The 12,852-nt window shown below is 40.3% G+C and overlaps 1 protein-coding gene across 7 annotated transcripts in view; it reads right to left on the minus strand.

Moving 5' to 3' along the window:
- Positions 1-1,798: 1,798 nt before the first annotated feature.
- Positions 1,799-12,852, minus strand: part of HMGXB4 (HMG-box containing 4) — a 55,063-nt gene continuing 44,009 nt past the window's right edge. For all 7 annotated transcript variants that reach the window (XM_028827761.2, XM_015150116.3, XM_015150115.3 and 4 more), the window contains 5 exons: positions 11,960-12,024; positions 10,254-10,359; positions 9,299-9,468; positions 4,823-4,945; positions 1,799-4,327 (listed from right to left, as the gene is read on the minus strand). In XM_028827761.2, coding sequence (XP_028683594.1) covers positions 4,283-4,327; positions 4,823-4,945; positions 9,299-9,468; positions 10,254-10,359; positions 11,960-12,024 — 509 coding nt within the window. In that variant the 3' untranslated portion in view covers positions 1,799-4,282. The remainder of the gene's footprint in view (positions 4,328-4,822; positions 4,946-9,298; positions 9,469-10,253; positions 10,360-11,959; positions 12,025-12,852) is intronic.

Raw genomic sequence — 12,852 nt, forward strand, 5'->3', positions numbered from 1 at the left:
GGCGTGGTGGCGGGCGTCTGTAGTCCCAGTTACTCCGGAGGCAGAGGCAGGAGAATGGCCTGAACCGGGGAGGCGGAGCTTGCAGTGAGCTGAGATCATGCCACTGCACTCCAGCCTGGGCCACAGAGCGAGACTCCGTCTCAAAAAAACAAAAAACAAAAACAACTCCATGCAGAATGTTTACTATATAGCTATCCAAACAGAAATGGGACTATATGGATTTATTTTTAAAGACATACTCTCTGTCACCCAGGCTGGAGTACAGCAGTGCAATTGTAGCTCACTGTAGCCCCGATCTCCTGGGCTCAAGTGTTCTCCCACTTCAGCCTCTCGAGGAGGTGGGACTACAGATGCATGCCACCATGCCTGGCTAATATCTTTTAGTTTTTGTAGAGGTGGGGTTTTGCTATATTCCCCAGGCTGGTCTCAAACTCCTGGCCACAAACGATCCTCCTGACTTAGTCTCCCGAAGTGCTGGGATTACAGACATGAGCCTCTGCCTCTGGCCAGTATATGGATTTTATCAACACAGTAGATAGGGATGTAAATGGCAAACATTAAGTTAGTACAAAACTGATTAAAACTGTCTTAAAAAAGAAGTGTGCTAATAAGGAGCAAACTCATTTAGTAAAAAGTGTTTCAATTTACTTCAAGAGTTTTAGTAATATTAATATCATGCCTTACTGAGGGTTAAAATGTTCAAATTTCTTAAGACTGACAGTCTGCATAAATGTAATCTATTAAATCCTTTAAGCGCTTACAGACAAAAATCAAGATACTTTGCCTTCAAAATTTAAAGACAATAGTATGACAAGAGTGAAAGCCAGCTAGATAGCTGAACAATGCAAAGATCTCAGATGGCATTCCTACAATCACATTTGCTCGGGACTTGAGATAATGGAAAGCCTTCTGATGAATTATATGCACGATTTAAATCTGAAAGTAGCTTGGGGTAGAAAAGAGCCTAGGGTTTGAGGTCACCCGTTCCACTGTTCTTATTCTGCCTTTGCCATTTACTAGCAGTATAAACCTTCCTGGGAAAAGTACATTTTCGCATCTATAAAGGGAGATAATATTCATAAGGCTTTGTGGGGGGATGAGTGAGACCAGGTATGCAAATCACTCTCTCTAACAGTCAGTCAGTGATACAGTGGTCTCTTCCTTGCTGCCTTTCCATAAGACATTAGCCTTTTAATTAATCATATTATTTCACTATTTATGACTTTTAACACCTTGTGTTTGCACTGAAATTTTTACCTTGAAAGGTCTTATCTCCATATATCCAATGTTCATATTATTAAAACATTCATGTCAGGCTGGCTGGCTGCAGGTCTAGAGACAGGGAAGTGACTTTAACACTGTTCTATAGATGGGACTTTGGAAGCCTATCAAGATTAAGTAACTTATCAATAGCATTACTGACTAAGCCAGGACAGTACTGAAACATATCATTTAGCACATGATTCAGATGCAACCCTTATATAAGATGAACGAACATTTTCTTGATTTAGGCCAACACCATAATGCACATAGTTTTGTTTGCCAATAAATGAAGGTGCCGTTATCAGATTCACTACATTTGCAGTTTGCAAAAGAGAAAATGAGAGCCTCTACAATGTTAAAATTAATAGAAACAGAGTAAGGAGTATATTAGGAAAATGGCTAAGATTAGAAATTTAATCTCCATTGTGGGTTTTTTTCTTAAGAAAATAATGGTAGAATAAAGTGAAAAACAGGTTTCATAATTTCATAGCAACTATGATTATCATGATTAGGGAAAAGACAGCTGAGACTGGACTACAAATATTAAAAATGTGATTTTTAATAATATAAGTACAAAATTTTATTTCTTTATACAACTGTAATGGGATTTGGATCAAACCACTAGAATTTATTTAAAAAACAAAATAAAACAATGATATAAAAACTTCAAGAAGGTCTGAATCCAAAGTTTTTCCTCTAATAGTACCAAATACCACAAGGTACAGATTATTATACAAATGTGTACAAATTTTAAATACAAATACAATAGGGCTGGGTTTCAAAGGAAAACAAACAAAAAGCAGGTCCTCATCAGGATTTCATTAATGTATATAAATGACAATGCTAGGATTAATGTCTTCCTGTACTATCCATGTCTTCTCCGCCCCTCCTAGATACCCTGTGTCAAACAGGAAACTTCCAGATGGAGAAGAGGCATGGTACAATTTTTTTTTTTTTTTTTTTTTTGAGACGGAGTCTCACTGTGTCGTCCAGGCTGGAGTGCAGTGGCTGGATCTCAGCTCACTGCAAGCTCCGCCTCCCAGGTTCACGCCATTCTCCTGCCTCAGCCTCCTGAGTAGCTGGGACTACAGGCGCCCGCCACCACGCCCGGCTAGTTTTGTTTTTGTATTTTTTAGTAGAGACGGGGTTTCACCGTGTTAGCCAGGATGGTCTCGATCTCCTGACCTCGTGATCCACCCGTCTCGGCCTCCCAAAGTGCTGGGATTACAGGCTTGAGCCACCGCGCCCGGCCCAATGTTCTAATACATGAAATCAAGTTAAGATTTCTGTTCCTCTTGATTTTGGTTCCCAAACAATCCTGTTTCTTTCTCTGTATTCCCAATTAAATCTCAAAACTGCTCTGAGCTGAGAAAGGGATTCAGCAGCCAGAATACCTTTAAGCAACATAGCCCTGTGACAACACTGGTGGGGAGAAGGGAAGAAATTAAATAGGATGCAGACGGGCTACACTGTCCCCGAAGATCTACTTTGATGCTGTAGTGCTGTCTAGGCCAGGAGAAGAAAGCACAGTTAGCTCAGAGCTTGGTGTTGGCAGAGAATCTCACAACAGATTTAAAAACCATCCTGAAGTGCTCAACTGTCTTCTTTCCAACTGGGAAGCAAAAGTCTGGTTCTCTGGAAATGAGGGCAGCTGGGGATGGTAACATTCCTCTTTATTTTACTTTCTAGACATTATTGAAGCCCATGAAGTTCTTTGTAAAGAATTAGAATCCTAACACAATGATTCATTTTTGAGGTAAAATACCTTAATATGTAGATGATTCAGAGTTTTTGGAACAGATCAGGAGGAAGGAAGGAAAGAGGGAAGGAAGGAAGGAAGGAAAGAAAGAATGAAAGAAGGAAGGAAGGGAGGGAAGGAAGGAGAAATGACAAATATGTATCTTCCACATGCTGTTGCTGGTGGAGGCTTTTGTTATTAAATTATATATACAGAAATTTACAGGATAAATTAAAATCTAAGAGATTTTAAAGAGTTAAATACACATAATTAAAATACACATTCACACACACATAAATAAACCTACAAGAGAGTGAGTTTTGTTCTGTTTTTGCAATTCACTTACATGTGGAATATGCAGAACACTGTGTATCTGCCCACCAGGGGAACCGATAAGATGAATCCAAAAATCATGCTGGGCAAAGTTTATCCATAACCACCAAGTCACTAAGCAGCACGGCTTGTGAGGACTTGGTGGTTAACTTCATGCCACCAGTGAAAGACACTAGCTCTTAGTTCTGCAGACTAAATATTCTGGGTTAGCTCAGAATGTATGGAGGTCCAACTGATGGCACTGACAGCTTCACCCTCCAAGGTGTTTTATGCTGCCAGGGCTCACAGAACTTCTTGGCCTCTGTTGAGGCCGCCAATGGTACCAATGATTACAATAAATTTTGAGACATGGACACCTATACAGTAGGAATTGGAATGAACCCCCTACTCAATTCACCTAAGCCACCTTCCTAACTATAATGGGAACAAATTTTATCACCTCCCACCTAGGTCACTTCAAATTGAAAGGCTTTGAATTTTCAGTCAACTGGCATCTTCCCGTTATCTTTTCTATTACATATTTCAGACTAAGACAGGTAAGGCAAATGGTCAGTGATGGGTCTGGAGGTCCAACTGAGTTTGGAAAATAATCACATTTTAGCTGTCCATAAAGAGATGCGCTTGGCACCCAGAACAAGCCCCCAGCCCCCAAGTTACATTGATTTTTAAGGCAGATTTATCCACCGCAGGAGAAAAAAGAATCCCAAGCCTGTATTCATGCCAAAATTTCCTCTTGGCTAAACCTTTGCCATTTCATAAAATTATTAAAAGCAAAGTAGTTACAGTCCTATGTATATACTGTACATTATATATATATGTATATATGTATGTATAGATATAAAAATTTAAAACCTACACCCAGAGGCCAGTGAAGGAATCTGGAACAGTCATATATACACAAACCAGCAATGGTGTAGGATAAGGTTTCTGTCCCAGGATTCTTTGCTGTCACAGTCCAGGCATGATGTAAGCAATGTTGTCTAGTGTGTTTGACTGCAAAACAAAGAAAAATGTTCAACTGAAGAGTACTTTACCTTGGTTTCCTGACATGTTTCTTTGTTCAAGGAGAGAGAGAAAAAAAATCAAATGGAGTTAGAAAAACAGGTGAGAATGAAGACGGCATCCTGTTGTTTGTTATGCTAGGAACTTTTCTGCTGACTTCTCCCATTAATCCTAGTAAAAAAAGAGGGAGACAATTCCTGTACCGTCCTTGGGTGTAGAATAGCAAACAGGAAACACAGGAATCGCAGTACCTCGAAGGCTAGAATGCTTCTTTCTTAAGCACTATTTTGGTAAATGGCTTGTTTTCTAGTTTCAGTGAAAGCACAGCATGCATTTGATAATATAGCATCATGTTCCATGAGCTAACAGATAAAGGAAGCACTATGTGTCACAAAGCCTTATGAGCCTGTGTCTGACAGTGTTCATTAAGGCAGGGCATCTCTGATGCCCAATGGGTCTGACCCTAAAAATCCAGGGAAAACTCACCAAGACCTGTTTGGGACAGCCATTCAATTCAGGTAGTTGTGTGGTGAGACATGCCAAGGGGCCAAGGGCACAGATAATGGAATCCAGAAGCACTGACAAACTGCCAGACACAGCCACCATACCCTGAAAAGGAGAGGAGGTTGTTGCTTGAGTCACACTCCTGATGCTCTGTGTTTGGGCTGACTTCCTCACACAGTACTTTAAATCCTAGGCAGTTCTAATCTTACAATTCGAAACTTTATAGCAGAAATGGAAAGTTTACTCTGATAACTCTGTAAGTTGTTTAGAAAGAAAACTTTTACAACACATTCCCAGGTTTCCTTTCTATAATCCTAGCCCATCTTACCTTCTGTGTGACCTTGGGGAGGTGAAATACTTAACTTCTGTCTCTTTAACAGGAATAGTAAAAAATGCTTTACTTACTCTGGAGAGCTGTTGGTAAGATTTGTGATTATGTATGCAAAGTGTATCTGTTATAAACTCCACAAATATAGCTCAGATGTGATTACTATGAGAATCCTACAACCCTACATGTATGTAGCTTTTGATAGCTGATGATAGAATTTTTCTAGGTTGAGTTGTTCACTCTCAAAGAGAGGTGAATTTGGTTCAAATTTTAACATTTTATGTAATTCATAGTTATATATTTGTGATTCAAAGAGATAAGAAAGACTGTTGCTACTGCCCAGTTCTTGTATAATCTGCTTTAACTAGAAACACTGTGAGGATACGTCATGTTGGGAAGCAGCACAGCAGAGTCCTTAAGAAAATGAGCTCTGGATTCAAGACTGCCCGGGTCCAGATCCTGGCTCCACTACTCACTGTTTTGTACCTGGGCAAGTTGCTTACTATGCTGTGCCTGTAAAATACTAACAGCATCTGCAGCAGATGGGATTGAGATAATAGATATACTATACTTGGGATGGTGCTTAATACATGGTTAAGTACTCAAAAAATATCAGTAATTATGACTATTATTATCAACATCTTGATCTTCAAAATTGCATTTCTGGCTGTCTTTTGGGTCTCTCCTTTTGGATATTTCTCCATCTCAACATGCTGTAAGGAAGAATAACCTTCCCATCCAAATCTAGCCCTCCTTTTAGCATCCACTTCTCTGCCCGAGTCACCACCATTCACATAACTGCCCAGTTTCAAGGCCTAGCCATCAATGACTCTTCCTTTCCCTCATCCTCCTTGTCAACATCTCCCCTCTATACTTTCTGAGGGCAGCAGTGCAGTAAGAGGTTAAGAATCCGGACCTTGAGGTCACATTCCAAATTCAAGTCTCTGCTTTACCACTTAAGGGGCTGAAGTCTAGAGAAAGTGACTTCACCTCTTCAAGTCTGTTTATTCTTCTGTAAAATAGGGGGAACAAAAATTCTGTCTTACAAAGCTGCAGTGTGAATTAAATGATGTAATTCATATTAAGCACTCTGAACCAAAGTTGGGTAAGCATTCAATAAAATGTTAATATATAGGGAAGATAGTATCTAAAACCCCAAAAATGTAAGTAATTAGCAATATTATTTCATTACCTTTGCCCTATAGTTATTTATAGCTAATTTATCTTTGTCACATCTAGACTTGGATTGTTGTTATAACTTCTCCCCAATTCTGGTCTCTTTTCACTTCCAATCTAAAATAAAAGATATTCTCAGAGAAAAGTAAATGAGAGCTCTGATCTCATCCCTTTCCACTCTGAAAACCCCTGTAGTTCCCCAACAGTAAAGTACACACACTTCAGAATGTCTATGAAGTCCCTCTGCAATTTGGGTTCTAGCCTTAACTTTCTTAAGATATATATATATATATCTTATATATATATACATATATATATGTATTTTATATATATATACACACATATATATGTATATATATACATATATACATATATATATACATATATATATATATGTATTTTTTAATTTTTATTTTTTTTGAGACAGGGTCTCACTCTGTTGCCCAGGCTGGACGGTGGATGGAGTGCAGTGGTGTGATCTCGGCTCACTGCAACCTCCACCTCCCGGTTGAAGCAATTCTCCTGCCTCAGCCTCACAAGTAGCTAGGATTACAGGTGTGCACCATCACGACTGGCGAATTTTTGTATTTTTAGTAGAGACAGGGTTCTGCCATGTTGGCCAGGCGGGTCTCAAAACTGTTGGCCTCAAGTGATCCTCTCATTCTGGCTCCTAAAGTGCTGGGATTACAGGCATGAGCCAGAGTGCTCAGCCTCTAGCCTTAATTATCTAACTTATGCATTGTATGTTCTAGTTTTACTGCTAAAATGATGAACATTAATTTACTGTTGAACATATTATTCTGATAATTATATGTCCATTATGATGTACATTAAAAAAATAGAATATAACCCTTGAGATGTCATGAATGTCATATAAAAGCACAGACAAGTTTATTTAAATAAAACTGTAAAGTAAATAATAGTGTAAGTGGTATGTGGAAATTGTAAAATTACGGGGATCTCTGCAAATGATTAAATTCAGGCCAAAAGTGGATTAGAGGGAGAATGGGGAAAAATTGCTAATGGGTACAGGGTTTCTTTTAGGGGTAGTAATATGTTTTGGAATGAAATAGTAGTGATTCACAATTCTGTGAATATACTAAAAATCACTAAATTCTGCACTTTAAAGGGGTGAACTTTGTGCTTACTAAACTGAATAGAAATATCTGGGAAAATTCAGAATATGCTTAAAATAAACCGTTTTTACTTCTTATGAAATTAAGAATGATTAAATATGAAAAATAAGTAAGGTCACAGAATATTTCTTCTGGAAATACCTATATCCATTCAGATATCGAGACTATGTGAAAGTGCTGAAGTTCTTTTGACTCCTGCTAAGTTTTTTAGAAACTAGCCAAAGAATTTAGATACAGCTTCAGCTCTTGTGGCCTTTGGCATTTTATTTGTTGAATAATTCAATTTCCACACTGAAGCAAGTGATTAGTTTTACATTCCTACACTAATTTCTTAGCTTAAAAATGGCTTTAGTAGCTTAGACTGGCTTCTTTGCTGAAATGTCTTACTATAACTTGGTAGAAAGCAGAACTACTGTACTACTGAGTTAGCTAAGGGGACAGTATAGTTAGAAATTGAATATGGTGATAGAAGCAAAACACGACAGCTGTGCAGGTTAAGTGATTTTGAAATCGAAGCTTAAAAGGACAAAAATCTCCCTAGGGCACATAGCACTGTATAATTTAAGTGCAGAGTACTGGAGAGCTGGGTACTTAACTTCTCCATTTGCTACCTATTTTCAAAATAGAAGAACTCTTAATCTCCTATACAATTGAATCTATTCAAGACTTTGCTGGAAATGCACAGAAAAATGCAAAGTCTCTTAGAAGTAGATAGAAGTAATCAAAACTGCTATGGAATTTGTACTCATCGTTTTTCTTGCCTTTTTGTTTTTGTTTTTTTAAAAGAGATAGGGTCTTGCTCTGTCACTCAAGCTGGAATGCAGTGCAGCAATAATAGCTTACAGCCTTTGAGCTCCTGGGCTGAAGCAATCCATCTACCTTAGCCTTCCGAGTAGCTGGGTCTACAGGTGTGCACCATTATACCTGGCTAATTTTTAAATTTTTTGTAGAAATGGGGTCTCGTTATGTTGCCCAGGCTGCTCTCCAACTCCTGGCCTCAAGCAATCCTCCTGCCTCAGTCTCCCAAATTGCTAGGATTACATACATGGGCCACTGTGCCCAGCCGCCACTGCATTTCTTCTTTTTTTTTTTTTTTTTTTTGTGATGGAGTCTCACTCTGTCGCCCAGGCTGGAATACAACAGTGCGATCTCGACTCACTGCAACCTCCGCCTCCCAGGTTCAAGCGATTCTCCTGCCTCAGCCTCCCGAGTAGCTGGGACCACAGGTGCACACCACCATGCCTGGCTAATTTTTGTACTTTTAGTAGAGACAGGGTTTCACCATATTGGCCAAGCTGGTCTCGAACTCCTGACCTTGTGATCCGCCAGCCTCGGCCTCCCAAGGTGCTGGGATTACAGGCATGAGCCACCACGCCTGGCCCCATTTTTATTTCTTTTAAATTTTTTGAATATATGTATTTTTTGAGATGGAGTCTCACTATGCTTGCCAGGCTGGTCTCGAACTCCTGGCCTTAAGCGATTCTCCCAGCTAGGCCTCCCAAATTAGGATTACAGGCGTGAGCCACTGCGCCCAGTCTCCACTGCATTTTAAAAAAATAAAAATAAGTTACAGGGTATTCCAATTTCTTTTTGTGCCATTGTTTCAATAGGATATCATTAGTGAAACTTTGAGAGCTAATAGGTAGATTGAATATCTCTATAGATATTTCTGTTATCATTATATCTTCTATATCACTGCATCCTGAGTATCTGGCATAATTTAGCACAAAGTAGATGCTCAATACATGTATGTAAAATGAGTGAATGAATCCAAATTATATGGGAAACTGTAGTCACACTGCTGATAGTTGTATTCACCTCAGTTTCCTGCAGACGGTGTCCAATGAGGCTTAGGGACTCTCCCAACAGCTGAAGATGAGCAGCAACATCAATGGGCTCTGTCTCAGGGGCTTTGGCTGGTGAGGCTGGTAAGAGCATGGTGGTGGGTGGGGATTTCTTCTGGGGTGACAGTACTCCTACAGAAGAGGCTGAGAACAGAGCAATGAGGCAGACAGGTAAAACTTGCCTACAGCCTTGAACAACACAAAATTGTTCTTCCTGATTTTCCCTTTTTATGAACTATACCAGGCATTAGCAAAATTGCGGCCTGTGGGCTAAATTCAGTCCTTGGTCTCCTTTTTTTTTTTACGGCCTGTGAGCTAAGAATAGTTTTACATTCTTAAAGGGTTATAGAAAAACAAAGAATATGTGACAGAGAATGTGAGAATGCATACAGCACACAAGGCCTATAATATTTACTCTCTGGACCTATTTTTTTTTGAGATGAAGTTTTGCTCTTGTTGCCCAGGCTGGAGTGCAATGGCACGATCTCAGCTCACCACAACCTCCACCTCCCGGGTTCAAGCAATTCCCCTGCTTTGGCCTCCCTGGTAGCTGGGATTACAGGTATGCGCCACCATACCTGGCTAATTTTGTATTTTCAGTAGAGACAGGGCTTTTCCATGTTGGTTAGGCTGGTCTCGAACTCCCAACCTCAGGTGATCCACCCACCTTGGCCTCCCAAAGTGCTGGGATTACAGGCATGAGCCACTGCGCCTGGTCTACTCTCTGGACCTTTAAAGCAAAAGTTTGCTGACTTCTGATTTACATTTTCAAAATTTGAACATCTCTTTTTGGTAGCCTGTAACATTCAGTAATAATACCTGGGAATCAAGGTCCACTTCTAATATTGCAAGCTTTTTTCCCAGTTTCTTAGCAAGGAAGCAAAATTCACATGCTTTAGAGAAAAGCAGGATGGGGATGTGGTCAATACCTTTGACTTTCATGGAACCTTCTGAGCTGGATGCTTTCCTTTTCACAGTTGTGGCTTCTGCTTTGTTCTGTTTGTGCTGCAGATACTGAGCTTTTTGCTTCCAAATCTGCAATCACATCAGTGAATATTAAATTAAAATAAATTTAAAAGGACAAAAAAGTAAAAGGAAAAGCAGTTATGAAAGAACAAAACGGAGAAAAGAAAGGCAATAGTAGGAGGCAGGCAGACAGAGGGTTAATGCTAACTTTTAAGCTGGGGGTCACTGAACTGACCTCAGACAGCTGACTACATTAATATCTTTTTTTTTTTTTTGAGACGGAGTCTTGCTCTGTTGCCCAGGCTGGAGTGCAGTGGCTGGATCTCAGCTCACTGCAAGCTCCGCCTCCCGGGCTTACGCCATTCTCCTGCCTCAGCCTCCCGAGTAGCTGGGACTACAGGCGCCCGCCACCTCGCCCGGCTAGTTTTTGTTTTTGTATTTTTTAGTAGAGATGGGGTTTCACTGGGTTAGCCAGGATGGTCTCAATCTCCTGACCTTGTGATCCACCCGTCTCGGCCTCCCAAAGTGCTGGGATTACAGGCTTAAGCCACCGCGCCCGGCCTACATTAACATCTTAGTAGAGGACTATAAACATTCCTCAATGCTAATGGTCAAATCTTGGCACTGATTTTTAGATCACTGTAAGTTGAAATGTAAAATCACAGATTAAACATCTGGTTCAATATAATGTCTCTGTGGTTCTTCTAAGCTGCTGGTTGGCAATACCAACACAACAGCAGGATAACAATAACATGGAAAACAAAAACTAAGGATAATCTATCTGGGTGAAAAATAGTTGTTCATCTAGATGACATATTGCTCCTATATGACCTTCATATCATAAGTCTCAATGATTCAGATATGACTGATTTTTGTTTTTTTTTGAGATGGAGTTTTGCTCTTGTTGCCCAAGCTGGAGTACAATGGCGAGATCTTGGCTCACTGCAACCTCTGCCTCCGGGGTTCAAGCGATTCTCCTGCCTCAGCCTCGCAAGTAGCTGGAATTACAGGCATGCACCACCAAGCCTGGCTAATTTTTTGTATTTTTAGTAGAAACGGGGTTTCGCCATGTTGGCCAGGCTAGTCTCGAACTCCTGACCTCAGGTGATCCACCTGCCTCAGGCTCCCAAAGTGCTGGAATTACAGGCGTGAGCCACCATGCCCAGTCCAGATATGACTGTTTATCAGTGTCTTACTAGCTTCTTGACAGTAGGGTACATTATTTGGTAATGGTTGATGAGGATAATGACCTTGAACCTGGTTACCTAGTAAGCACATTCTCATGTTTTTATTGTCTGCAGTGACTGCTAAGTGGATAACTTTCCTCAGTTCTCAGACCATGACTGATTACTAGGTGTTTTCAGTAAAGGGCTCTGATTTTATAATTTAACACTTTAGTTATGCCTCAACTTAGAACATCTTTTGGCTCAAATGTAACACTGTTGGAAAAAACTAGACCAGGTTAGAAAAGACAGCCTTGCTATAGCTAAATCCTCACGTACAGTGAACTGGCACTAACAGTGTTATGTCCTCTGCTAAACCATTTTCTATTGATTTGTAATTTTCTTCACTATTTTCAGTGCTGTCTGGCTGGCTGGTCTATGGAAGAATTAGGTATTTTGGAAGGCAAGAAGCACTGAAAAATACATTTGTAAGAAAGTGTACTTACCAGTTTGTCTTTTTCTGGCAATTGCTTCCACACTTCAGCCAGTTTTTTACTAAGTTCCCCAAAATCTGGCATAAAAGAGTAAAACACTCAATACAGTAAAGGGTTAGCCATTAACAAAACAGAAGATTGGTGAGAGCGAAAACTGTGAAAAGGGTTTTGAAGGTCAGATTTAAATACTGCAAGATTCTTTGAGAAAACCAACCCCAATCCCATGGCTTTTCTTTGATTTTTTTCTATAGGGAAGGGGATGTTTTGATGGTCACAAGACAGTCTCAACTCCTAACCCATCTATTCCCTAGGGATTTATTCCTTAAGCATCTTTCTAGTGTCTTTTTTTGAGACTGAGTCTGGCTCTGTTGCTCAGGTTGGAGGGCAGTGGTGTGATAATAGCTCACAGCAGCCTCAACCACCTGGGCTCAAACCACCCTCTCACCTCTACCCCCCCACATAGCTGGGACTACAGGCACGGGCTACCTACCACACCTAGCTAATTTAAAAAAAAAATTTTTTTTTTTTTTTTTTTTTTTTGAGATGGAGTCTCGCTGTGTCGCCCAGGCTGGAGTGAAATGGAGTGATCTTGACTCACTGCAACTTCTGCCTCCTGGGTTCAAGTGATTCTCCTGCCTCAGCCTCCGGAGTAGCTGGGATTACAGGTGTGCACCAAAATGCTAGGCTAATTTTTGTATTTTTAGTAGAGACAGGGTTTCACCATGTTGGCCAGGCTGGTCTTGAACTCCTGACCTCGTGTAATCCACCCACCTCGGCCTCCCAAAGTGTTGGGATTACAGGCATGAGTCACTGTGACTGGCTATTTTTTTAAATTATTATTTGTAGAGATGAGGTCTCATTATGTTGCCCAAGTTGGTCTCAAACTCCTGGGCTCCAGCAATTCT

This window comes from Macaca mulatta, chromosome 10 (assembly GCF_049350105.2).
Source record: "Macaca mulatta isolate MMU2019108-1 chromosome 10, T2T-MMU8v2.0, whole genome shotgun sequence".
NCBI lineage: Eukaryota > Metazoa > Chordata > Mammalia > Primates > Cercopithecidae > Macaca > Macaca mulatta.